This window comes from Pygocentrus nattereri, chromosome 2, assembly GCF_015220715.1.
Source record: "Pygocentrus nattereri isolate fPygNat1 chromosome 2, fPygNat1.pri, whole genome shotgun sequence".
Lineage (NCBI taxonomy): Eukaryota > Metazoa > Chordata > Actinopteri > Characiformes > Serrasalmidae > Pygocentrus > Pygocentrus nattereri.
In genome coordinates, this window is record NC_051212.1 from 49,327,254 (window position 1) to 49,354,446 (window position 27,193).

General features: G+C 43.4%; 1 protein-coding gene across 4 annotated transcripts in view; it reads left to right on the forward strand.

The window, feature by feature from the left end:
- epha4a (eph receptor A4a) overlaps positions 1 to 25,978 on the forward strand; it is a 43,076-nt gene extending 17,098 nt beyond the window's left edge. For 2 of the 4 annotated variants that reach the window (XM_017719584.2, XM_017719586.2), the window contains exons 4-18: positions 4,494 to 4,649; positions 9,454 to 9,789; positions 11,716 to 11,840; positions 13,134 to 13,293; positions 13,927 to 14,038; positions 17,399 to 17,457; positions 17,916 to 18,029; positions 18,397 to 18,582; positions 21,366 to 21,427; positions 21,525 to 21,734; positions 21,920 to 22,096; positions 22,197 to 22,390; positions 22,712 to 22,870; positions 23,396 to 24,465; positions 24,827 to 25,978. In XM_017719584.2, the coding sequence (XP_017575073.1) occupies positions 4,494 to 4,649; positions 9,454 to 9,789; positions 11,716 to 11,840; positions 13,134 to 13,293; positions 13,927 to 14,038; positions 17,399 to 17,457; positions 17,916 to 18,029; positions 18,397 to 18,582; positions 21,366 to 21,427; positions 21,525 to 21,734; positions 21,920 to 22,096; positions 22,197 to 22,390; positions 22,712 to 22,870; positions 23,396 to 23,510 (2,165 nt within the window). In that variant the 3' untranslated portion in view covers positions 23,511 to 24,465; positions 24,827 to 25,978. Of the gene's footprint in view, positions 1 to 4,493; positions 4,650 to 9,453; positions 9,790 to 11,715; positions 11,841 to 13,133; positions 13,294 to 13,926; positions 14,039 to 17,398; positions 17,458 to 17,915; positions 18,030 to 18,396; positions 18,583 to 21,365; positions 21,428 to 21,524; positions 21,735 to 21,919; positions 22,097 to 22,196; positions 22,391 to 22,711; positions 22,875 to 23,395; positions 24,466 to 24,826 lie in introns of those variants that run through there. The other 2 variants (XM_017719585.2, XM_037547375.1) reach the window with 2 other exon arrangements.
- Positions 25,979 to 27,193: the final 1,215 nt, after the last annotated feature.

Genomic DNA, 27,193 nt, shown 5'->3' on the forward strand with positions numbered 1-27,193 from the left:
AAACGTCTTCTTTGTCATTTAATCTGATCTCGATGTTGTGTAAAGAGTAACTTCAGCCGTTTTAAGAAGATCTCTTTTTGGATTTTTCTTTCCAATGGGTGGCCATTTTTGAGCGGTGGTCCAGTCTCAATCAAGCAGAGACACCGACAGGTATAAAAAACCTAGCAATACTGGTGTACGCTCGTACCAGCACCACAGGCGTTACCGTGGTAGTCCCACTATTGAGTTGAGAATGGTCCACCTTCCAAATAATATCTGGTCAGCGGGTGGTCCTGTGGTAATTCACCAGTAATGAATGGGTTATAGAATGGCTTACAACACATTTGCTACACTGTGTAGATGCTACAGTCTGTAAATGTACATCTATAATGTCGGCTTTCAGGCTTTTGGTCAGTGAGACAAAATACAAAGTAGGTGTTTCTAATAAAGTGGACAGTGCATGCACTGAAATCTGGACAGAAGAGGCACTATTTCAAGGGTTACAAGACAGCTATGAAGTGAAAAGTCCTTGAAATCCAGATCTGAACCCTTTGTGTTTGATCACATTACAGTAACGTGAGGGGCAGATTGTGTGTGTGTGTGTGTGTGGTAGGGGGCTTTATTTGCCCTGTAGTGGCTACAAGAGATAAGCCCCTGTCATAAACCTGCCACAGATGTGTTAGCCATTAACAGAGATAAGACCACAAGGTCTGAAAAGACACTTTCTCTGCCAGGAGCAAACTCGTGGGTGTATATGGGTCTCTGTACATGGAGGGGTTTCAGTGCATTGCTTGCCATTGTGTTTTACAGATAGGGTAATACAAATTTTTTTGTCATGAGAATGGAAGTAATGTTGCAGCACGGCCCAAATCCTTCTGTGTGTCTTAGCAGTCGGCTTCTGGGAGAGGAGCCAAGCTGTCTGGCATGCTCATAATTTACTCCTAATATTTCAATCCATTTCTCAGCTATATTTCGAGTGTTGTAAAATTGAGAGTTTATTAGATGCATTTTGATTATGGGTTGGCTGATTGGAAAAGAGTGGAGGGGGGCAGCTGGGCCTGTGGAAAACTGAGTATGTGGCATCACCTCACTTGTGTGTGTGTGTGTGTGTGTGTGTGTGTGTGTGTGTGTGTGTGTGTGTGTGTGTGTGTGTGTGTGTGAGAGAGTGAGAAACGTAACTTGGAAATGATAAAGCAGTGCAAAGTTTCCAAAGGAAACACAAACTCAAAAGACCACCCAATACTGGCTTCGCTTTGCTCTCTGATCTTTCTTTCTTTCTCTTTGCTTTTCTTCTTGCCCAGTCTTCTCTACTTGGACATTTTTTGGATGTTCTCAATGGAAAATCTTTGATGGCTTTTATTAAACCGATGATTGGCTGAGCCACATTTCAGGCATGTTTGAAGACAATATAAACAGCACATGCAGCAATTGAATTCTGTATTAATACGCCAAAAATTTGTTATGAAGATAGATGAAGAGTCATTATGTTGCTTTGCAGCACTTGCCTACTGTTAACAGACTACATTGCTTGGCGGAATAACAGATTAATCCTCTTAATCATAGTAGTTGTAAAACTTAACGGAATCCGTCCAGCATGTACAACCTCACTGATTTCTTTTCTCCCACTGACCCTTCAAACATTGCACATTTATTAGCCATAATTCCTCACTAAGAACAGCCTCTTGTGGTTTATTGCTTTAATTTACCACAATATTGTTCTCTAACGATCTTATTGGGCATCATCTGATTACCCACCAATCCAGTCCTGATTCTTCGCTCCTCTTTAAAAACCGTCTCCTGGTAAACCTCAACTAATGCACAAACCTCCCAACACAGCAGTGTCCAATCTCTTTAACCGAAAACTCAATATCCTGAGCATCCTTTGTACCCCAGTTCTCCTCTCGCCTTTTCTTCAGGCGCTGGACAACAGGTGAACAGGCAGACCTTTTAAACCCCGTAAAATACTCTCAAAGCTCCCATGCTGCTCTGTTCTGCTACGAGTAGAAGAGAAGCGCTGACCCTTGAGTAAGCAGCCAGCGGCTGGTAATTACAGCTCCATTAGTGGACAAGCAGAGAGCTCATCACTTCAGGCCTGGGCAGTGAGGCCGAGACGGTCCGGCTATTGTCCAGCTCAGTGGTCAGAGGCTCAGGGAATCCAGGGGTCTCTGTGATAGGGATTTTAGGAGGTGGTAAGGGGGAGAAATTGTGGGATAAAAGGACAGTTAGGGAGGGAGGAAGAGGAGACAGCTGCCCAGGAGATAACGCCAGAGTACAGGCCTTGAAGTAGGTGGAGGGCATTAGCACTTGAGACTATTGGAGATAAGTTCTGAATTCAGTTTAAGTTTAATGCAGTGGAGCTAAAGCTTATGGGTTTCCTGACACTGTATGACATACTGTTATCTATAAAAATTGGCAAAATAACAGTCAAAATTGAGGCTTAAGAGAACTGCTATTTCCGCTTTTAGCTGTGCAGCATATTCTCCAGGTTTATATGAGAATGTCACACGGAAACATACAGTGTGAGAGACATACAATGACAATACAATTTATCAGTTTGTGCGATGCTAAAGCTTCTATTATTTGCTACTTTAGCCTCGTAGCTGCAGAGCAAAACTGAAAAAGCAGACACCAAACATGTCTTGGTTTAACCCAACTAGGTGAGGTAAAAGGAATTTGAGAAAATTAGTTTTTTTACCAAAGTATCGCTTTAATCCACCTGCCTTAAGCTTCCTAGGCTACTCTTCCAATTAATACTCTCTCCTTCAGCTTCTGTTGAAAAGATCCCAAGCTCGTCAGATGGACTCTCCGTCTCCCTCCTTTTCCCCTTCAGCGCACGGCCACAAAGCACGCCGTTCTCCTGAGGTCATGACCCTGGGCTGCATCCGCTCTTCCTATCTCTCCTTCTCTCCCTCCCCTGCTGTTTCAATAGCGAGCCCGTTTGAGAGGATGACAAAAAAAGGTGCTAATCTCCTTTCATAGTTAGCTGCCTGGCCCTGATCGCGCTCGCTATAGCGGCTGATTGCCCGACATTGGCCCCTGGGCAGACTATGATAGAGGGATGAAGATGGAGAGATACATGGGGAAAAAGGTGGGGGGAGCCCCCGCGGGCACGTGTTAATCCGGCTCCCCAGGGCGTCACGTCACTTTACTGAGACTGAGAGAGAAAAGAGAGAGATTAATAGACACTTGTTTGAAGCAGTTTGCTTCTAGATGCTTCTGTCTTGGTGTCATTGTCAAAAAGGAAACATGGCTTCAACTGGTTGTCAGTGAGCACAGGCTTATCCCATCTGGCAGTTCAGTTAAATTTGTGCCTTTTGAAACGTAGTTTATTTCATTTCTCCCACTGACCCTTTGAACTTTGCACATTTGTCAGCCGTAATTCTTTTCTAAGTGCATGTGTGATTTTGTAATGCTCCATACCGAACACTTAGACTAATAGGGCCACTTGGGGAAACAGCTTTAAGAATGGAACCACAAGAAAAAAACATATGAATCAATGAACTCTTAGATAAACGTCATAAACAGCCCTTCTGTGTGCATGCACAAACTCTATCAGCCCAGCGCAGTATCGATGGCACTGTAAAAGCCGTCAATAAAATACCTCAAAGCATTCCTTTGTCCGTGTCACCGAAAGAAGAATAGGTTTGTTCGTGTGTGTTATAAAGTAAGAATAGCAAGGCAGGCTGAGAAAGAACAGAAAAGGAGCAGTAGAGGGGACTATGCTGACGCAGACACCGAGAAGTAAATAAGAAGAATTAGATGAGAAGGCTGTGGTGTCAGTGACAGAGCGTATGTCTGTTTGAATGTGTGGCTCGGGTGTTGGGATTAAAGGCAGGGTGCATTCCTCTGCTATCGCTTCCTCTGTTAATTAGAGTGTCATAAACCCACAGCGCTCACTCTCTCATTGAAACATTCCTTAGCACTACTGTAGAGTTTCATTCCACTGGCCTGGCCTGGCAACCACGTACACAAATGGACACGCATGACAAAGGAGAAATGTCTTCCTTAGGTCTATATAATATGGACGAAGTACTGTATTGGGATCTTGCTACATATTGTGATTGCTGCATGCCTTGTTATTACATATTAGTTGAAGAGTTATTTGCATCATTTTGACCAAAATTATTACTGTTAGAAAACGCAAATTATGTAGTTCGTCAAAAACTATGGAAACTCATCTGAAACATCTAACCATCTTTTGCTATGTGGAGTTAACATCCTACCCATTTCACTCTCCATCTCCTCCATGTTCCTCATTCTAAACTCCATTTATCAAGTGGTGCCAGTAAAACAGAAGCTGCCCAGAGCTTCTGCCCAAGTTTTCAGAGTATTCTTCCTTTTACACACCCACAATCTCTTCCCAGACTACAGCCATGTGTTTATGGCATGGTCCAAAAGGTATTGTAAAGGGCAATGTTGCGAAAACAATGAAACAGTATATTGTGCAAGTTAAAATGGAAATTGGAGCTGGTTTATTACTGCTTGGTTTAATTTCTTTATCTCTTTTGTTTCAGCCTGTAAGATAGGCTACTACAGGGCCTTGGCTACAGACAGCACCTGTTCAAAGTGCCCTCTCCACAGCTACTCTGTCCGAGAGGGCTCCACATCCTGCACATGCGACAAGGGCTACTTCCGCTCTGAGACGGATCCAGCGTCCATGCCCTGCACTCGTAAGTGTGCTGTTCATTCTTCACTTCAGCAAACCATATAAACCGTTTCATAGTTATTATGGTAGTCAGATCAAGGTCAGAACTAATGCACAGTGCCCAGGACACACCTAGTTCATGTTGAACTTTTACTGCCATGCTGCTTTGGGGCAGTGTCTATAAAAAGCACAGTACACGTTAGATTTGAAAACTTGTGGTTTTCCTAGTCCAGTTGAGTCCATTCCATATGCAGGCCAGTGAAGTTAGACATTTTGCTCAGTGGTCAGGGGGTTCGTTCATGCGACAAGACTTATATGTAACCAACCAAGCTGCAGACTGCTACAACCTTCTGTTCAGTTCACACACTACTTTAACTCGTGTCACGGTGGCTCTGACAAACAGCGATTAGCACATGTTAATCTGGTTCAAATCCCATGATTATCTGATCCTTGTAAAAATGCCTGTGTGCAGGAAAGTAGGTGTTAACTCTTTGCTCACTATGTAAACATAGTTTGATGCATGAGTCTAAGGATTGTGACTCAACTGGATCGATTTTGAAGTATATTCAAATTTTTTAGCCTAAAATTTAAAATTTGTGTGTGGAAAGTGGATTTAAAAAAGAAATGAAATGTCTTTTTTTCTACTACCTATAAACAGTCCCTCCAGTCACTCCAGTCCCAGATTGAACTGAACTGTAGTGAAATTTGAAAGTCTATGATGTGTTCAGTTCTTTCCTGAAGAATCAGAATTGGAATTGAGTTGTGGAGGAGTTTGAGATTTCATGATATGTTCAGTTGTTTCATAAAGAATCAGAATTGCATCGCATCGTGCTGAAATTTGAGGTTTTATGGTACATTGAATCATGTCCTAAAGCTATGTAACTGAATGACACCCTGTGTGTGTGTGTGTGTGTGTGTGTGTGTGTGTGTGTGTGTGTGTGTGTGTGTGTGAGTGAGTCAGGGAAGTCCTGTGATAGACAGGTGTGCCTGAGATGACTTACACATGATAACAGTGTTCAGCTTGTTAATCCAAGGCCCCGCACCAGAGCGCCTGCAGCCAGTCTGAGTGGACAGACAGAGTTAATAGCAAAGCTACATGCAAACTGCACATACAGATAAACCGGTGCTAAATGAGAGCAATTGATGTTTTGTGTATTAAGAGTACAGTAATCGGAACACAGAGAGCAGAGCCAGATATGGTCACGGTGTGTGTGTGTGTGTGAGTGTGTGAACGATCATTGAGAGACAGAACAGCCACCACCAGACAAAACTATGACACCTCCCACCACTTATTTCTCTCTCTTTGCTCAAGAGAGCTTAGTTTGCCATATTGACCATATTAAATTAGTGTTGTCAAAGGATTAAAGTGTGTTTGTCATACGTCGGTCATAAACACACAAATCATGTCTCAGAATCAAGGCTGCAAGGCTGAGTCAGGAGAGACCTCACTAGCATTGGTGTCTGTGAATGTTTCTTTTCAGTGCCCACACACAATTGAGACGTCCTTAGAATGCATTGTGGTGGAAAACAATGGATTTAATTTTTTGCGTTTTGTTATGACCCTTGATGCTGTAGTATCTTATCACTCGCGTATCTGTCTGGCATTTCATACATACAGCTCTTGAAGGGTGCATTTCTCAGCCTGTATATCTTTAAAGGCTGTCCCAATTTGTAGGATCTTTTGAATGATACACCCTTGGTTTAATCTCTTCTGTCTTCTGTCTTCCTTAATTTTCATTTTCATTCCATTCTTAACTTTTGAGACACTCACATACCGGTAACTGAACACATTTATGTTTACATATCGAAACCTTACTCCATTTTTTTCCCCATTTTTTTCATTTTTACACCATTGGAAAGCAGCAAGTGTTATGCACATTGTGGACCATTAGAAAGGGTCCAAATGACTTTTGATGCCTTCTTTTTAAATACAAATCAAAAAAGTGTGGCTTAAACCAGAAAGGAGAAGCCAGAACTGGGTTTATTTTACTGCAACAGACCACAAACTAGAATTGCATTAATAAATCTGTATTACATTAATAAATGTAATATAGACAGATGGTCCGTAGTCTATATTTTGGATCAAACATGCATACTGGCCCATATATGCCAAGACCAACAGCTCAGACATTGAAATATTATTTATTAGAATATTATGTTATACTCTGTACATTAAAGTATTACGTTCGATTGATACCCAGCCCTAGTGCTGATACTGTATCAGTGTCCCTTCTCACTTTCCCTCAAGCTGTGGTGCTCTCTCTCTCTCTCTCTCTCTCTCTCTCTCTCGCTCACACACACACTCACACACTTACTTTTTCTCCTTTTTCCTCCTCCTTTATTTGCGCTCTTTAACTACTTCTCTCATATCTCCCGCTGTCTTTCTAAAAACCCCAGCCTCACACTCGACACCAACACTCTGCACGAGCTCCTGTGACTCAGATAAAGAGAGTGAGCAGTGAAAAGAGAGAGAAAGAGAGTGTGAGTGAGTGAGTGAGTGAGTGAAAGAAAGAGAGAGAGAGCATGCAATAGCGTGAGCGAGAGAGACAGGGTGGTTGAGCTGACCCCATTACGCTCACCCAGCTGAACCTCTCTCTCACCTTATCGTATTAAAATGCAGCGAAGCCAGCCGACTTAATCAGCCGCTGTCAATCACAGAGCCGGTGGCTCTGCGCCACAACGGAGCGCTCTCGGTTCACAGACTGGTACCACCGCCGCCTCGCCACTAATACAGGTTAAATAGAGTTTAAAGACTGTTCACACTGAACCTCAGGACAGAATGGAGGCGATATAATCCACACCCGGTATCAAATATGCATTTGAAGTAGTTGACTCATTTAGAAGATCCATAAGGAAAATGGCTTTCACAATACAGTGCCTGCAAGGCTGGTTAATGATGCTGCTGTGTCGAACGTGGCGATCGAAAGACAAGATTCATCAGTGTTGACTGGGGGTGACAACGTTTGATGTAGGATTGTAACAGTTATCAAATGATCTACTAGGCTTGAGCTGGTTTAGAGTAACAAGATCAAATAAAACAGAAAGAGATAAAAATAAATAAATACATAAAACATAGCCTATTAGCAAAAGTAGTCCGCAGTAACACAGAAAGCTTCATTTAAAAGGTTGTAAACATGTGATTTTACCAACCTGTATCAAACACGCCAAAGTGAGAAATAAGTTAGCTTAGCAAGTTAACAAGTCTGACCAGAAACACTAGCATGACCGCTTTCTGTTCTGTAGTGTCACCTTTACTAATAATGTGCTGAGATGAGTTATTGGAGAAGGGTGGTGTGAATCTTGACTGAGAGGCAGTCTGTCGGTTAATAGCAGTCTAATTGTGGCACCATACTGATACATGCACATGTATTTGCTTAGGGATTTATTTATTTATTTATTTATTTATTTATTTATTGGGAAAGAGGAGCTTGTTTGCCTGCCACCACATGTTCCCTCGTGATACTGTTGTCAATCAGGGATAGCCTGGGATAATGGTATATCAGGTGCGATCTCATAAGCCCACAAACTACTGATTATTTTTGAGTTTAAAAAGAATGAAAATGGATTTACAATAACCAGCCGTGCAGAGCCTTTCAAAAGTTCTTAGATAGTTTAATGGAAAATGCATATAAATGTACATTTGTGTCCATCAGGCTGTTTCTTACTGTAAGAGAGACGTAATTGAAACGGCCAACTAATGACTTTCTGCGTTAAATCAATTTATTTTGGCAGCTCTAGTTTGATGATTAGCCTGTGATGTCATGTGAGAGTTGCTCTGTCTTTGGGGAAGTCATGCACAGGTGTGTGTGTGTGTGTGTGTGTGTGTGTGTGTGTGTGTGTGTGTGTGTGTGTGTGAGAGAGAGAATTCCGATCACCGGCACAAGTGTGTGTGTGTGTGTGTGTGTATGCATGTGCTAAACAGGAGGCGGCAGTGAGGGCAAAGCAATTAGTATTAATAGGATTCCTAACAGCCACCCGCTCAGTTATGGAGATGCTGATCATCTCTCTCCCTCTCGCTTGCTTTCTCTCTTTTGGTAACCATGTCTTAGAGAGAGAGCAAACAGTGTTGAATGCCTGTGGTGATGGTTTGTCATAAACTTAATTACACCTAAATTCAGCATCGGCTGGTTTACAGAAACACCACAGAGAAAAACAGCAGCGCATAAGGCACACACACATACTCAAACATGAAATAAAAGGGCATGCAATGGTCTACATATGCCCTCGTTTCTTTCTCTTTCATTTTCCCATGCTGAATAAACACTGACCTCAATATTCACATATGGAATGACTTTGATCAAAATCCATTGCACCCTGTTCTAGCTCCAGCAAAGGACTTCACACATAAGAGCATTTTCTAGTCTGACTCTCGGAGACCCCCTGACTATGCTTTCTGCATTTTTCTTAATCTAACACTTCCAATTTTTCTGTTTATAGTAGGCTGATGGGTTGAGTCAGGTGTGTTAGAGCTGGAGAAGCTTTTCAAAGGCTCTTCCGTGACTAGGTCTATAAAACATTATGAACGATGAGTCAGTCTGAATTGGTTGGTGAATCAGCCATGTGGATTTCAGAATGATAAAATAAAATTTATGAGCTATTTTCAAACACAACAATAAAAAAAATTGTGTATTTCTGTTATTATTTCTATTCACATACTGTATAACCAGTGACATTTACATATTTAAAGAACCAATTTTAATTATACTATAATAATCAAATCAATTTGTGTTGAAATGTGAGATTTAATGCTGAACAAAATAATGTCCCAAAGAACTGGAACCAAATCCTTGTGAGATCAGAGATGTACTCATACATTTTTGTCCATCTAGAGCCTCCATCCGCCCCCCAGCACCTCATCTCCAATGTGAATGAGACGTCAGTCAACCTGGAGTGGTCGCCCCCAGTGTCATCAGGCGGGAGACAGGATCTGACCTATAACGTGGTGTGTAAGCGGTGCGGTCCGGATGGTCAGCGGTGCCAGACCTGTGGTAGCGGCGTCCACTACTCACCCCAGCAGTTGAGCCTGCGTACTACGCGTGTCTCCATCAATGACCTTCAGGCACATACCAACTACACCTTCCAAGTATGGGCTGTCAATGGGGTGTCCCAGCAGAGCCCCAGCCCTGAGCAGGCCGTATCTGTCACTGTCACCACCAACCAGGCTGGTGAGTGTGTGCTGGTTGAGCGTTATGAATGATAATAGTACAGTACTGATTTTTTACTAGTAATGGTCGTTTATGTTTACCTATCACCACTCAAAAATATTCAGCAAAGGTCAGTTCTGTGGTCAGAAAATGACTATGGTTAAAGGGCTAGAACGGGGGTCACCTCTGCAAAAGGCTGATGTGGCTGCCACACACAACAGAGCGCACATCACATAACTTATCATTTAAAGACTGGGACCAACTAATCGAACATGTGGAATCAGATGTGCATTTGCGTGATTGGAATCAAAACCTGCAGCCACACCAACCCTTTGTGGATTAGATGACCCAGGTTTTCCATTATAGACAATAACTCTTTAACCATGCAAAGAGCCTTTTATGTATTCAAATGGTCCTTTGAGTTGTCAGAGCTCTAATAAAACCATTGCCTTTACTAAACAACCATTGAAGAACCCCTTTTTGAGGTTGTAGGCTAGAGGATGACTCACACAAGCTGTGCGTCAGCAGATGGGCTACTGTTTCTAACTGTATGTCTACAAGGTGGAGGTTTCTAATAAACTGGCCAGTGATCTGCAGTCCCATAACTGCAAGTTGTGTGAGTGCTATTCATGAAGTAATGCAGGCTGGATATTTTGCATGTTTATATGGTATTATTAGTACTTCAGCATGTCCCCAAATGACATCATGTACTGACATGGTTAGATGTGTATAGATATACAACCGTGTGACATCACTGAGTATCAATATGATATCCTAATATGATTTGTTTTACTGTAACGCACTAGAAGAGAGAGCTACAATCCCAAACAGCCTTTAGAAATGAGACAAATTTCACATCACGGCTCGTCATGCGTGTCAGAAACCTTTACTCTGACAATAAACTGTGTGTGTTTGTTAGCATTAGCGCGCAGACATTCCCGCAGTGTGGTGCATGTAGGAGCAGCATGTACGCTGGGCTAGTTACATTTGTTTGTCCTGAACAGTCTGTAAATTTTTACAAGGTGTTTAATTTTGGGTTGTTGAAGACGTGTGAGACAGGAAGGGGCTTTGTGTCTGGTTTGTGTGGTTACTAGCCTTGTCACTCTTTCTGTCTCACCTCACTTTGTCTCACTGTGTCTGTGGGCTCTCTCACTAATGACAGCCACACCTGTCCTTATGTACTTTAGTCAGGCACTCACCTACTCCAGTCTGTCTCTTTCTAGCTTTTATAGCCCACTCACAGCTGGACTTTTATGACCCTTTCCTCCAAGTTGCAGATGTCAAATCAGCTTCCCTAGCTTGAGACTGTATCTATCTGAACCGATAAGCTCAGACTGATCTCAGGTGAGCAGAGGGAGGTGATGTCTAAGGCAGCCTGAGCCAGCAGTGGCCCGAGGAGCTTGTATTTAATCCTCGCCTTGGCAACAGCGCAGCACCATTGATAAAGCCATATAGATTACAGATAAAGCTCATGCTTGCTACATTACTGTGTCAATAGAGTCGCTGAAATAATAAAGTCTAGTTATGAGGGAAAATAAAAGCTCTGGGGCCGCTGCCTTTTTCTCAGAGAAAACCAAGCAGTCTTGCTGTTATAATGGTCATGTAGGGTGCCGCGAGTTGGTGAAAGTGGCCCTCTGGTTGGGATGGGGGGGCCGAAACACATATCGATCCGCTGTTGCTATAATCGCTGCCATCTAACCCAGGGCTAATTAATGGGGGAGGCTAGCTAGCAATGTTCCAAAGAGTCTCTCGGCACGACAACGCAAATATCTCCCCGCCTCCGTAATCCTTTATAGCTTTATGGCGCTAATGTGTTTGTCTTTCTGTGAACTGGGACCAGAATCAACTGGAAGAGGCAGCTAAGGGAGAGCTCCTAGCTACACTGAGCTGCTTTATTCTCAAAGTCTGTGTGTTTTTTTTTTTTCTTCTTTTTTTTCCCCCGTCCAGCTCCCTCTCCGGTTACTTCCATCCAGGCCAAGGACATCACCAGGCATGCTGTGTCTCTGGCATGGCAGCAGCCCGAGAGGCCTAACGGAGTCATCCTGGAATACGAGGTCAAGTACTATGAGAAGGTGAGGAGATGGCATCTGAGATGTAATCCGTAATCCGGGATCAAAACCGATCAGCCTGCCTTTACACTGGTGGCAGGGGGTCAAGCACCACAAAAAAGACAGCAAGGCCATCTGGGAAGTGTAGTTCAAGCTATAGTACTGGCTGAAGCCATCAGAGTGAACAGCATGATGCCAAGCACATCAAAAAAGAGAGTTGTGGCTAACATAGTTCCGATCAGAAGGTGAAGGCCGGTGCCTGGCGGATGGAAAGACAGCATGGGGTGGATGAGGGAGAGAGTGAGACAGGTATTACAGGGAAAGAGAGATGGAGGGAGGATAGCGCTCCTCTCTCTTCTCCTCTCCTGCTGTGTTCTCTCCTCTGCCTGGTCGAGTGATTACAGAGCAGCCATGGTCAGATTCCATCCTCTCTCGTTCTCCCTTACGCTCTCACACAGAGCGGCTCGTATTATGCTCCAACAGCTACAAGCCGAACATTAGGGGACATGGAGAAAAAAAGGAAAACCCTTAGTTAAACCAAGTCGCTTTGCTTGCTTTGGTGCAGATCTGACGGTATCCTAAGTGGTTGAATGCAGAGATGAGGCAGGGGATTTCTACACAAGCAACTTCAGGTTACACCCGTGGGAGAAAGAGCAAACAGAGATGGCTGGCTTGTTTTTCGAACAACGTGGTTGTGGTTTCCCCCTACAAAAGCTTCCCTGTACTTTTCATGTCAGACCTTCAGCAATCCCTTTTGTTTGATCGCAGTGTTTCATCAGCTGCTGGCTCCAAATGCAACAGACCAAGCGGCCAGTCACGTGGGTTGATTAGAAGGGCAGCTGGATTTTCCTTGCATTTTTTAAATGAAATGTACCATGTAAACATTGCTACAGTCCCAAAACATGGAATCTATGCTGCAAAACAGCTTGTTTTAAATATATTATGGTTGCAGTGTGACAGCTGTGAACCCATTTACCTATGACTTCAGCAGTTTAGCTGCCTATTTCCGTTGAAAATAAAGACTGTTGTTACTGCAGACAGTTTGTAGCAGAGATATAAGCGTAAACTGCAGGTGCTGATTTAGCTTTCTTGCTTTGTGAACGGGGCACAGTACAGGACAGACAATCAAAACAAAAAGATCAATCAGTAACAAACAAACAGCTTATTTAATATTGAGAGAGATTAAGAGTGGTTGGAAAATGATTGTGTAAATCTTAAATGTTTTTAGTACTGCTTTTGGGCAAAGTGTGCAACAGGGAAAGAAAAATGGTACAATATGGGCACTTTAACCTTTGGCTTTGTCCCTCATCTGACTAGGATCAAAACGAGCGCAGCTATCGGATAATGAAGACTTCGTCCCGCAGCGCTGACATCAAAGGCCTGAGCCCACTCACCTCCTACGTCTTTCACGTGCGCGCTCGCACTGCCGCCGGCTACGGAGAATTCAGCGCCCCTTTCGAATTCATGACCAATTCAGGTGGGCTACACTTTAGCAGGCACTCGTCTGTGTATGTGTGTGTGTTTGTGTGTGTGTGTATGTGCAGACAGGACAGGCACACGACAAAGAAACCATGTGGTTCAGTTCCCACAGTGATAGACACGAGTGTTGAGTTTCAGGGTGGATCTCTCTTTCTCTCTGTTGGAATCCAGCTGATGTATACATAATTACAGACCTCTCGCAAACTTCTTTTTGAAAAGATAGCTCTTTTGTTTGCCTAGTGCCTTTTTTTTGTAAATTAGTACTTAAACGGAAGAGACAAGCACGGGAACAGACGGAATTCTGGAGAGATGAGAGGGAAAGCAGTTTGAAAATGCACGATAGGATTCTTAATGAATAGAAAGATTTATAATGAGGCTCATAAAACAAGGCTCTTAGTTTGTTACAGAAATGAGATTGGGAAATCTACTCAAGCAACTTCAGAGCTGCACCCACGAGAGAGCAAGCAGATTGTTTTGGTTTTGTTTTTTTTTTAGCAGTTTTTTTATGTAGTTGATGGAAAATTTTGATTAAACAATCTAAGACACATTTACTGGTAAGTGAAAAACCTTATGAAGCTGTTTCTAGTGAAGATTTGCTGAATTGTGCTTTGCTATTGTTTTTTGCCTTCAGTTCCTTCCCCTATCATTGGAGATGGCGCTAATTCCACAGTGCTTCTGGTGTCCGTCATCGGCAGTGTGATTCTGCTGCTCATCTTCATCGGAGTCTTCGTCATCAGCCGCAGGTGAGTCACCTCAGCGTCCCTGTCCATCAGCTTCTGAATATTCGGCCACAGGCACCGTCCCCCGCATCCCTCTTTCCTTCCCTGTGGCTCTCTCTGTCACCTCTCCCTCACCTCGTCCGTCAGACCCTATCACTCTCTCACTATCTCTCCATCTCACTCCCTCTCTCCCTCGTCCCTTTGCTGTCTTTCTCACTTCACCTGTCTATCACTCTGGCTCTCTAAGCTTTCCTGCATCCCTTGCCATCCTCTCTCTCTCTATCTCTCTCTCTCTCTCTCTCTCTCTCTCCCTACGGTGCTGCTGGCAGTTTAGTGACAGGCGGCTGGCAGCTCAGCCTGATTAGAGCGTCTGCCGGCCCTCTGCAGGTTCTCCCTACTCGTGTGTGTTGGACTCCGCAGGGAGTGTGTTCTGTTCAGAAGGCCCCAAAGGAGCCAGGAGCACACAGGAGACTGTGTGTGTATACATGCATGTGTATGTGTGTGTTGGACTCTGTCTCAGAGTCCATCACAACTCCCACCGGCAAAACGTCACCACTGCTGCATCCTAATCATACAACTTTCTTCTCTTGTCAAACATACCCTGGGCTGGCATCCTCCTACGCATATGTGACACTTTAGCTAGCTTTAATTCAGCTATTACTTTTGTTTTACTGTACAATTCAAATGAAGTCTCTAAGGCTGTGGTGGGAACAATATAGCATTTGTCATATGTGCTTAGATTAGACCCTAAAGATTTTTTTATGTATTTGAAACGCAGTGTATATTGTTAAATCATATTGGTGTGGAAAAAAGCTTCATCGGGTATTTTTATGAACCTAAACCTAAAATTTCTTGCAAAGTGGGAATAACAATGGGCCTCATTCACCAATATCTCCCTAAGTTTTTATTTAAATTTGCTAAGAAAACGTTTACATTAGATTCATGATGTGTTAGTGAACCACAACATTTTTGTGCTGTTGATTATGTGCAGATTCTGTTTATACCTAAACACAAATCTCAAATGAGAAAAGACTGGTGAATGTCAAAACCTTTGTGAAAACTGCAAGACATTTCTTCTTGAGAACAATTTGTGAATGAGGCCCAATGGCTGCATGTTCCAATCAGTGCGTGTACATATCATACAGACAGAGTCAGTGGTTCCAACTCCTCTACTTGCCACTGTGTTATTTTGTGTTTTAAGAGGAGATGGTGCTTTGCACTTTGCTGTAGCTATCATTAGTTTGCTGCTTTTGGACTTATTCATAGGTCTCTTACAGCATAGTCTTCTAAATTACTGATATCATCAGCATCAGCAGTGTGTTTTTCTTGCAAATATATGTAGATCATCTTGAAATTAATTCATGACATTGCTGTGGTTGGAAATCAATGGAACTTGCCATTTAAAAACTGTATTTGAATGAGAGGACAGTTGTTGACTTAACAACAGCAAACATCATGCGAGCAGCTGGGCTTCAGCCTGGAACTAGAGACGGTTTGAAAGATCACACTTTTTCTTAAAAAGTGACTTATTAATTTAATAATGTTGATATTGTACTGTATACACAACCACATTCAGGTCCAAATAAAATTCTCCTCTTTTGCGTAGTATATATTAAAAGCTGAGTATACACTCTTAGAATGTACAAGTGAGAACTTTAACTAACAGCTTAACTAACAGCTTCCAAAAGAGCCGCCTTTCAACCCATGGCGTTTCCCAGACTTAGGTGAGAACATCCTTTCTTTACAACATTTGACACTGTAGCACTATCAGCCATGATAATCAGCCCAATGCAGGTGGGGCTGCCTTAGCAGGCCTGAAAAAGCAGCATCTCCCTCATTCACACTCTCAAATACAAATCAGCCTAATGAATGGGCTCTTTGTTTTCCCTAGCACCCATTAGGCACTTCCTCACTGGTTGCTGTCCTATTAGAGAGAAGACTACACCTCTACTGTGCCTCTCTTTTCTCTTTCTTACCTTGGCTGGCCTATTCTCCAGAGCACTGGTAGACGAGCTTCTGTGTGTGTTTTTGCACAACAGTTCAGAAATTTGGGAGCACTTGCCATATTAACACCCATTGTTGTGTTATTCACTAACAACACACGGTAGATCAAAATATATATCAAAATGAACATGCAGAGGTATTTTAGATGCTTTATTCAATTCGAGAACACAGGCAGGGTGTCACTCTAGAATTTGGATGGCATGCCTGATAATCTCCGCCTAAAATAACAAGGACTAGCCTTCAGGCTGGCCGGTGGATGTGCGGACGTTGGGATGGGGGGTTGTAGGACTGTTGGATTGGTCTCTCGGTATGACTACACCGTCCCCTTACGCACATATACGCACAGCCGAGGCTCTTTAGAACTGCAGTGGAGCGCTCAGGCGTTAAAGCCTAGCCTCCTCCTCCTACTCTACCTGTGGATATCTCCCACCATCACCTCTCCCTCCCTCACACATACTCTCTCTCCCTCTTTCCTGCTCACCTCAGGGGGCTTTTGTCAACGCCAGACTGCACTAGGAAAACAATAACAACACTGCCGCATTCCTAAAAAGGTTGCTTTAGTTCAGCCGCCCCTCGCCACATACTCACCCAGATGACCCTGCAGCTCAGCAGGGGACGCCTGGGCTCCTGCTGCTTCTGTTTGGGGCCTCTATCAGAACTATTGTGCTTCACTGCTCTGGGTGGGCCTCGGCCAGGTGACCCCCAGGGTAACTGGAGCTTTTGAGCAGGGGGAGTAATTGGTCATGTGTGGGTGTGGGTGTGTATTTGCGTTTGGACAGGACTGACTGTTTTGGCCATTTCCTGTGTGCCCTTTGTCTTGTCGTCAGGGCCTAAAACTGTTTCTCCACCAACCACTGCGGCAGATAAATGGCATTGTTTACCTGCCTCTTCAGAAATAATGTTGAAAATAAATGACATTAGAGTTAAACATTACAGTACATTTTTGATTTACGCTTTTCATAATTGGACATTGGCAGCCAATTAATTTGAATTTGGGCTACATCAAGGATATCACAGAAATTCAACATGTTACTATTTGATAATACAAAAAATGTTCTCACCATGCGGTAGGTGGAATGACCGTTTGCCACACCACACTCCAGTTTTTCCCAGGTTTTAAATTCAGATGCTACTTTTCTTTCTCCTTTTTATATGAAGCTGGAGGTAATAGTTTGGAGAGGCATGCTTGAGGTGTTCTGTGCTGGCTCTGCAGTAACAGCAGCTTTTCTGAGTTTATGCCTCCCTGCTCTGCAGGAGGGACAGGTGGCCGCAAACTCAGCATACCAATGCCTACCCCTCTTTCTCACCTTTTGTTTCCGAACGACCTTAGTGACAACAAACAAGCTTTAAAAGCCCATCTTTGTTTTCTGTTTTCTCTAGGAGGAGTAAATACAGCAAAGCTAAGCAGGACTCAGATGAAGAGAAGCACCTTCACCCAGGTATGGAGGGACCACTGCCCACATACAATAGGGTTGCAATGATGCTATATTTACACAGCTATTCTTTCTGATCGCTGTGCATGACAGGAAATAAAACGCTTGTCACACAGAACATTAAATGATGGCAGTATAAAAATGGAAAGCAACAGAAAAAAGACACAAGAGTTAGTTGACTGATGAATTAATAGTCAATTGGTTAATAGATTACACAAATAATAGTAAGTTGTAGCCAAATACACTCACAGAGTAAAATCTCTTGGTCATTGTGCGCTAGATGGCAAGAAAAATGAAGGAGGTGAATCCAGAGATGGGCATTTTGGACAGCAGGAAATGGCATGAGAATGGAAAACAGATGTTGTGTATTCTTCATGTTAGCTGTCTACCCCTTTCTCCTCTTCTCCTCTCCTCTCCTCGTCTCTCTCACATTCACCCACCTCCCTCTCACTCTCTGCCCACAGGGGTCCGGATCTATGTCGACCCTTTCACTTATGAGGACCCCAACCAAGCCGTCCGTGAATTCGCCAAAGAGATCGACGCCTCCTGCATTAAGATCGAAAAGGTCATCGGGATCGGTAAGAAGCCTGCCCGCTGCGTCCCTTTCACAATTCACAATGTAACCAGAGTTCTCCACAAATACAGATGCGGGGAACTAGTACAAACTCTGCAACAGGCCAACTCAATTTTATCATGGATGGTTTAAAAGTTGTGTATTGTATTGTAATTTCTATTTATTTAGGTATCAGCTCTGACTTATGTTTGTGGCAGTCTTAGCTCCAGGGCATGTTTTTTTTTCCAAGTAAACAACAAAGCACCTTACTAAGTGGCTAAGAACATCTGGTAAATGGCATAAATGGAATATGTTGTATTGGAATATATATAGATGTTTTATTGAAATATGTGACAGCGTAATTCAGTCTGACGTGTATCACTTTTCCTTAGGAGAGTTTGGTGAAGTGTGCAGTGGCCGCCTGAAGATGCCAGGCAAGAGAGAAATCTGTGTGGCCATCAAAACCCTCAAAGCTGGATACACAGACAAACAGCGGCGGGACTTCCTGAGTGAGGCCAGCATCATGGGCCAGTTTGACCACCCCAACATCATCCGGCTGGAGGGAGTGGTCACCAAATGTGAGTCTTCAGTCCAGCTATCCTCAGGTTACTATTTGAACAAGCATAATGAAATTCAGCCCACAGTGGATAAGCAGAGTCTGCATTTCCAGTCTCGCTGCCTTTTGTAAGACTTGGAGGCTTTTCAAGCCTTTATCTCTTAAAGCTGAAACTGGTTCACCCACTTCGGGAAGTCAACAGCTCAGACATTTTTGATCTTAACAATTTCACAACTTTTTGGGGTTTGGTTTCAAGCTGGGCGTCATTGTTGTTCTGCTGCTCCACTTTGTAAATTGCCCAGCATTAATGCCTGTCTGCTGTTTGCGTCGCAATTGCCATTTGGCACCCGGCTTGAAAAAATTACGCAGTCTCTTTTTGCAGACTTGATGGAAATCAAACTTGTCTTTTATAATGGCCACTGCTCTTTCCAGGGCGAAATCTTGGCAGGCTGGTTGATCTGACATCAACATTTTTAATAGTGCTTTATCGATTTAAAGTATCCGCTTGTCTATATGAATTAAACACAAACTTTTTAAAGTTCATCCTCTGCCATAATTTTTACAGGGTTAGTTGCATTTGTATGGGGAAGCGTAATGCACATTTATTCGTTTGACTGACATATTTGCCCGAAGCAACTTGAATTACCCAGCAGCACAGACGCAGGAACCTTGCTCAAGGACACTATGGCTGGTCCTGTTAGCTGTGCTGAGGCTTGGGCTGAGCAATATATCGTTTGTTAGTTATTATCTTGATTCTAGCCTTTTATTGTAGAAGGCAGTAAAAGGCCTTCATAAAAATTATGCAAATGCACCCTCTGTCAAACTAGCACTTTCCCCAATCATTGATGTTCCAGTTGAGGTTCTGATGGTTTTTGGATAAATCAGAGGTTTATGCGCCACTAAAAAAAAAAATAATGAAGGTAAGTCTTTAACCCTATCCATCAAATGACATTATGAGTTTGTGCATTTAATATATTGCAAGGCACATCACAATAGCAGTATAACCACACTATAGTATTTTGTCCATATTGTACAGCCCTATGACCTCTTTAAGTCAAAGTGGAGTTGCTTAACCACTAAGCTGCCTTCATCACTGTTTAATGAACAGTAGACAAGCATAACATTTCTCTTCTGTGATGCCTCACTTACTCCAAGTCCTTTCAACAGCCATACTGGCAGAGGGAAAGGAATGCAGGCTTTTCTTCCATTTTTTTTTCTTTTTTAAGGATGAGGGGAGCTAATAGCCATGTGTGAGGATACTGTGATGTAGGAGAAAGACTAGGCACACATGTGGCCAGCCTATTGGCTTCTATGTCTCTTGTGGACAGGCCTGGCAGATATCCTCTTTAAGTTATGCATTGGGGAGGACATTGCCAAGAGATGGGCTAGCGAGAGAGAGAGAGAGAGCGAGAGAGAGAGAGAGAGAAGACGCATTGCTCGCTCGTGTCCTGAAGTGGCTCTTTTAGCTATGGGGTCTCTTTAGCTGCTGTCTCCTGGTTAGCGTGGTGAGAGCTGTTAGTTTTATTAATGGCAGTACTAGTCGTGCACTCATAAAAGCTGCGGCCTGACTGAAGAGCGCTCAAGCTAATTGTTATTGCTGACAGACAATGGCGGCCCCTCCGCTCATAGCCCGAATCTCCAACAGGGCCAATTAAATGTGTTAAATTACTAATGATGTTGAAAGTGTCCTGAATAAATAACCACAAAATGCCCCCAAGCTTAAAGGAGAGAGAGAGAGAGAGAGAGAGAGAGAGATGCCAGCCATCCCTAAAAGAAGCATTCAGAGACAGGGCGCTAAATGCAAGATTGCAAGATTACATTTGCATAATGAAGCCACCGCTTTAACACCGCAATGATTTCTCCGAGAGAGCCTGTGTGTGTGTGTGAGACTGTCCTCCATTGTAAAGCCATCACACTGCTGTCCCCCATCTCAATAAAAGGGGTTTCTCGTTGCCATAGCGCTCTCTTGTCTCAGCACTGACTGGCAGGTAATTCTGGAATGGAAGCCCGATAGCCCCACCGCAAAGGACGCATTCAATAAACAAACACAGAGGAGGAAAAAAACACTGATGCAAATAAGATGGAGGAGAGGAAGAGTGAGCAAGTGTGAGAAACGAGGAGGGGCCGTCCGCTCAGGCGGTTTAAGGCTTGATTGGGAAATGTCACTCACAGCCACTGAGCGCTTTGAGATCATATTGGCACTTTTTTTAACCAAAAGGTTCTTTCTTCTCATACCTTCTCATTTACTCACACTAGCGCAGGGACATCGGACCTTATGGTGCATAGGGTGTGGGGTGTTGGTTTTTTTTTTTTTTGATTAGGTTTTCCTGCTTCTGCATTTTGTTTATATGTGCCAGAGTTGATTACCATTCATGAGACAGCCTCCATGGAGACTTGGCTGAGAGAAGATGGTGTTTGTTTAGCAGATGGGTTCGCTGATTGTTAGGGAGTTATTAAGTAGAGCTGACGGAGAAGAGGTGGAAGAAAGGAACAAAAGAGAAGGAGTAAGGGATAGACGTGGGGGAGAGAGCTGTACCAGTGGCACACCTGCTTTGTATGCATGACTTTAGAAGAAGTCTATGGCAGAGGAGTTATGACGGTCCATACTGCAGTAGATTAAGGGAATATTTCATGAGCTAAGACGGGTAACAGTGGGGACAAGTACACAGGATTTCTTTTGCATAAAACTGGTCGCTTTTTATGTTTTGCTTGTTTACAATTTTTTGGTGCTTATTTTTAACTACCCCATAATTTAGCGGCACTAGACATGTTTGACTGAAAGCTGTGTTTTGTGTGTGTGTGTAGGTAAACCAGTAATGATAATCACTGAATACATGGAGAATGGCTCCCTTGATGCCTTCCTTAGGGTGAGTCCACCATTCCCCTGATCTTGTTACCTTTTGGAGCACTTCCTTCTTCCGTTATTATTTGATGTAACCTGCCAGTGTGCTGCCGTTTTCACAGAAGAACGATGGGCGTTTCACGGTTATCCAACTGGTCGGAATCCTGCGTGGAATTGCATCAGGAATGAAATACTTGTCGGACATGAGTTATGTCCATCGTGACTTGGCTGCACGCAACATCCTGGTCAACAGCAACCTGGTGTGTAAAGTGTCCGATTTTGGCATGTCTCGAGTGCTGGAAGAAGACCCTGATGCAGCCTACACAACAAGGGTAAGGTTTTAGAGTGTAAAAGACCCAAAGAGCTCCATATTTTTAAGTTCTTTGCGGCTTGTTAAGTGTTTTTTTTTTTTTTTAACGCTACTAACCCTAGTGCTGCTTTGCCCTGTGTGTGTGTGTGTGTGTGTGGGTGTGCGTGATTAACCTCGTTGCACGTGTTTTGTTGTGTCTTTTGAAAGGAAATAATGGGAACCTATCAATCGCAGGGGGGAAAAATCCCCATTCGCTGGACGGCTCCAGAGGCCATCGCCTACAGGAAGTTCACCTCGGCCTCCGACGTGTGGAGCTACGGCATCGTCATGTGGGAGGTGATGTCGTACGGAGAGCGACCGTACTGGGATATGAGCAACCAGGATGTGAGTGGCGAGACTTTCAGGAACACTGATTCAGACTTGCTTGGGGGTCATTTTCTGTCCTTTCATTTTCTCACTCCTCTTTCTCTTGCTCTTTTCTCAGGTCATAAAAGCTATTGAAGAGGGCTACAGACTCCCCCCTCCAATGGACTGCCCTGTGTCCTTGCATCAGCTGATGCTGGACTGCTGGCAAAAAGAGAGAGCCGAGAGGCCCAAGTTCAGCCAGATCGTTAACATGCTGGATAAACTCATCCGCAATCCCAACAGCCTGAAAAGGACCGGTGGAGAAATAGCCAGGTACAATATTTCACACATGGTCGTAAAAGCGTAGCATCCATGGATCAAGTCAGCGAATGTCATAAGCAGACTTTGCTATGGCTAGAGGTCCAAGCTTGAATAGTGAATTATTCTTGTTAGGACTTTTCTTCTTTTTTTATTGATTGCTATAGCATGAAGACTTGTTTCATGCTAGATCTGTAAATGTGTTCCAATGAACTGATGCATACAGTTATAAATTTTTATATGCCCCACTGAGCCTCTAAGACTCTGTAAATGTGGGCAGTTCCCTAGCAGAGCAATTACATAATCTCTCTCTCTCCCTCTCTCTCTCTCTCATAGACCCAACACAACCCTTCTAGAACCCAGTAGTCCAGAGTTCTCTTCTCCCCTGGGCTCCATTTCTGATTGGCTACAGGCCATCAACATGGAACGTTACCGGGACAACTTCACCGCCGCCGGCTACACCACACCAGAAGCTGTGGTCTCCATGACGCAAGAGTAAGTCCCGCAACTTTCGCACTGGGATGACTTGCGTCCATGGAGTGCAAAGAGTCTCTGTGCGTGTGTGTTGGACACAGTGTGCTCTCGGTGTGATCATGATTAATGCAGGACCATGGAAACTCACTCTTAAATCAGCACTTGGGGACACTTTGCCTTGACATATGGGCTCAGAAATCACATTTCCATACAAAAGCCCCTAAAGATAGCAGTAGAGTGTTTTTTTTCCTGAGAAAATCGCCTTTGGCATGCAAATCTCAGGTCAGGATTGAGCTCTTAGTTCTCCTGTTCAGCCAGATTGTCCTCCAAGGAGCTCAGCAACGAGAAATGAGGGAGAACTTCCATTTCAATTGGAACAGACTTGGTGTACTGTTTGAATCTGGTTTGAGGTTTGGTGTAGCTATGGAGAAACTTGTAGCATAAAATCCAAATAACCAAATGTCTTTTTTAGTGTTTAGATCATGTGCTTGTGGCTGGCCATTCTCATCACTTCTACATTATGTGTTTTTTTTCTTGCTCAAACAGAGACATGACTAGGATAGGGATCTGCTCCAGCACACACCAGGACAAGATCCTCAGCAGCGCACAGGGAATTCTGTCCCAGATGCAACAGATACAGGACAGGATGGTTCCTGTCTGAACACATAGCATCGGAAGACGAAACTCAAAATGTACTTTTTCTTTTCTTGTTTTTGTTTTTTTTTTGTTTGTTTTTGAAAGGAAATCCATTTACCTCATCCATGCACTTTAAATTGAATTGTTTAAGAAGAAGAAGGAAAAAAAAACAAACGACAAGAGGAGAAAGAGGAGGAACTGAAGACGAGAATGGCGAAATTACACAGCACTTTTTCGGACGAAGACACCCAGTCATTTTGATTGGAGGATTCTCCGCCTCATGGTGTTGTGACATACTGGATATTATTCTAGAAGGCTCTTTGACCATGCCTTTGCTAGACAGTGGAACTAAGAGGGCATGCTCTTTTTCTCTGCTCCACCTTTTTTGTATGTATGTGTCAGTATGTAAATAAGTAGGTCTTTTGGATTTATTTCCCTCGTGCCATTTTTCCTGCCATTTCGTCAATTTTTAGCTGAGTCAGTGCACCTGGCAATTTAAAGCAGGGGCTGTAAAATGATGGTATGAGAAGTGTAAAAAAAAAAAAGACATTTTTGAGCTCTTTATTTTTTTTGTTCGGGGGTTTCTGGCTCTGTGTGCTTATCATGCTGGGGGAGAGGCATTTGTCTTCAGCGCATACGGAATGGAACTGGGTCTGGAATATCTCCAGTTTTCCCCACCCTTTGAAATGGAATATCTGTCTCCACTCCGCAATTCTTCTCCCCGCTCTGCTTGGCTGGGAACTCATGCGCACCGCTTGGATTAGAGAATGCTGCACTGAGTTTACATCTCTTTCTCTCTCTCCAACTTGGTCTCCAAGGCACCCCCCCCCCTCTTCCCTGTTCTCACTCTCTTGCTCCATCTCCTTCTCTCTCTTTCCCTTCTCCCTCCTCCACCCCCCCCCACTATCCGAAGACCCCCGACAGGCCCTGAAATCCTCACACGTCTCACTTACTGGAAGTTGCGGCAGGACAGAGCTAAGGTAAGCACAGAGGCACGGGCCGTCCCGCCATTTACGAGATTTGCTCTGTTTCCTTTCGGCGCCCCACTGTTATTTATCCACTCCTTAGGTGGGATTCAGACTAGCAGACATGAGTTGCTGGCAGATGCTAGCGCTGTTCGGTGGGATGCTCTCACCAAAAAAACAGTGAAAGAACCTGTAGCCAAACTGGAGAATTGAGTTTCTCCCCAGCCTCCCAGCAACAGAGCAAAACAGAGCAATTTCTGTTTCCTTACTGAAAGGATTACTTCAGTTAATGCTTTGTTTGTGCCCTTGAGTGTTGAAACAGTGAGTCTTGAACACCCGACTCACTCATTTTCTCCCTCTTCTCATCTCTCCACAGCGTCAGGCTCGGTATGTCTGCAGCGGCGCGATGTCCTTCACCGCCTCAGCGCCAAAACATGGCAAGCCTCATATCATGACTGCCTCCTCACTGGGCCCAGGACTACAATTCCCAGGACAATTCCCAGGGTCCAATGGCATGAGAAGGCAAAACAAATGTCAAACAAGCCGAGGAGAGGAATCTTCAGCCCATGATTACATATTTTGGGTTTTATCTTTTTTCTCCGCATTGCACAGTTACAAGGCATGCTGTCACGTATGCTAGCAACTAGCGCTCAGCTCAGTGTGCTCTTCATGTGCTTTCTGTTCTGTCTAGGATGACAGTTTGTTTTGAGAAAAACGCACACAAAGAAGACAGGCATACAGTGTGTGCTAAGACTACAGAGTGCTAACTTGTGGCTACTTGCAGGAAAAGAATACGGCAAACTGGTTCGCTGTTTGTTAAACCACGCTGTTTTTTTTTTTTTTTCTTCTGCCAAAACAAGGAATTCTCCAGAGACTGTAGCTAAAACACAGCCCTTCTGGAGCTGTGGAAGTCATTTGTGAATTCAGAACATAATAAAGCTAAAGGGAACGGCTTGGAAAGTGGACAGCGGAAAAAGGCACATTTGTACCTAGAATAAACTTATTGCAGGAATGCTTATGAAAAGGGAAAAAGACTCTTGACATTTCACTTGTTTCATGACTCATGTCATCCCATCCTCTCCATGAGGCTTTTCTTGTTTAACACGAGGGGTTTTCAGCGTGATGTGTGAAGCCTCCGACCCCAAAATCTGCTCCTTTCCTTAAATCTTTCTTTTTTTCTTCCTCACTTCTCGCTCTCAGCCTTTGAGGACCTGTTTGGAATATGCAAGGAATGTGGGGGAGGTTGAGATCTATAGAATGTACTGTGCCAAGCTTCTTAATGTAGTTTATTCTGGGGAATCGAACTAACACATCGAATTTGTTTTCTCTGTTAATCTAGTCATATAGATTAACATTGTGCTTATTTGCATCTATGTATACTGCCATTGTTTTTTTTTTCTCTCTTTTTTTATTTTAATGATTTTAGGTACATGAAACATGTCATTTATTTATGGTCTTTTTTATCTAGTTTGTAAATTGTAAAATAGAAATATGAGGGGAAAATAAATGATTGCCAAGTGCATTGTAATGAACGCCTGGGAAGATTTATGGGAAGGTTACACTTGAGCAAGAGCACCGCTGTTCTTCAAAACCACATTCTTGGAACGGATGATTGTCTGTCTCTCCAGACTGTCTGGTGAGGTGCTCTTTCGCAGCGCACCAGTAGACCTTGTGTTTAGATGGACACAGAAGTGCCATTAGAGGCTAATGCAGGACAGACGGCTCGCTGTGCCACAGTTCCATTACGTTTGGCCAAACTTGAAACGCGGCAGGTGGGCACTGGAACAGGCAATGTAAACTGGTTCATTTTCAGTATTTAAGACTTCCAACCCCTCTTCCAGTCATCCCTCGCTGCGCCACCCTTCCTGCTTAGATCAGGGTTCACAACCCTCAAGTTTCAACAAAAATCTAACCACCTCGGGAGCCACAACATTTTATATCCATTTTATTGAAGTAACGTTTCACCATCTTGACGGTATACATGTCTCAGTGTGTGCTCTTGTAATAATACAGACTAAAAATATAATATAAACAAAAACCCAGACTTACTTTGCTCTGCTTTAAGCTTTGGCTCAGCTAAAGCTGCTTCTCTCGCATCTTCGGCAGGAAACTTTTACTCAAAAGTAGAAGTTTCTTGTAAACTGTCTCTCAACTTTTTACGAAACTGAAGTCGCTTCTCATTCACCAGCTTCTTGTTCAAATTTTCCCTTTAACCCTAAATGGTGCCTGAGACGCCAGAATGTAGTTAACTGTGTAGCTAACTATGTAACTGTTACACCATTTAAGGTGGAACCTGAAAATGTGATCAAGAAGCTGGAGAATGAGAAGCGACTTCAGCTTGGCAACTTTTTTGATTTGTTGCAGATTAAGCAAATCAGGAAACAAGCTGAAGTGATTGTAAATGCAAACAATTCATCTCCAAATGGTCAATATTATATTATTATATTATTATATTAAATCTTTCTCTTTGGCCTTTTGTTAGCTACTAGCTAGGCGAGATTGTTGTCTGTGCACCAGTCTTCAGGGTTAGTGGGTGATCTATCTCCAGCATTTAAGACAACTTAGCGATAAAAAAGCTTTGCTTTACTCTTAAATGGGATTATTCTTACCCACATATCTAATTCTGCTGTGCACAGGGCAGTAAAAGACCCCTGGCCTAGGCCAGTAGTCAGTAGTCATATCCCCAATATGTCAACCTGCTCAAACTGCATCCACATTTTCACAAATAGATTTGTGATTGCTT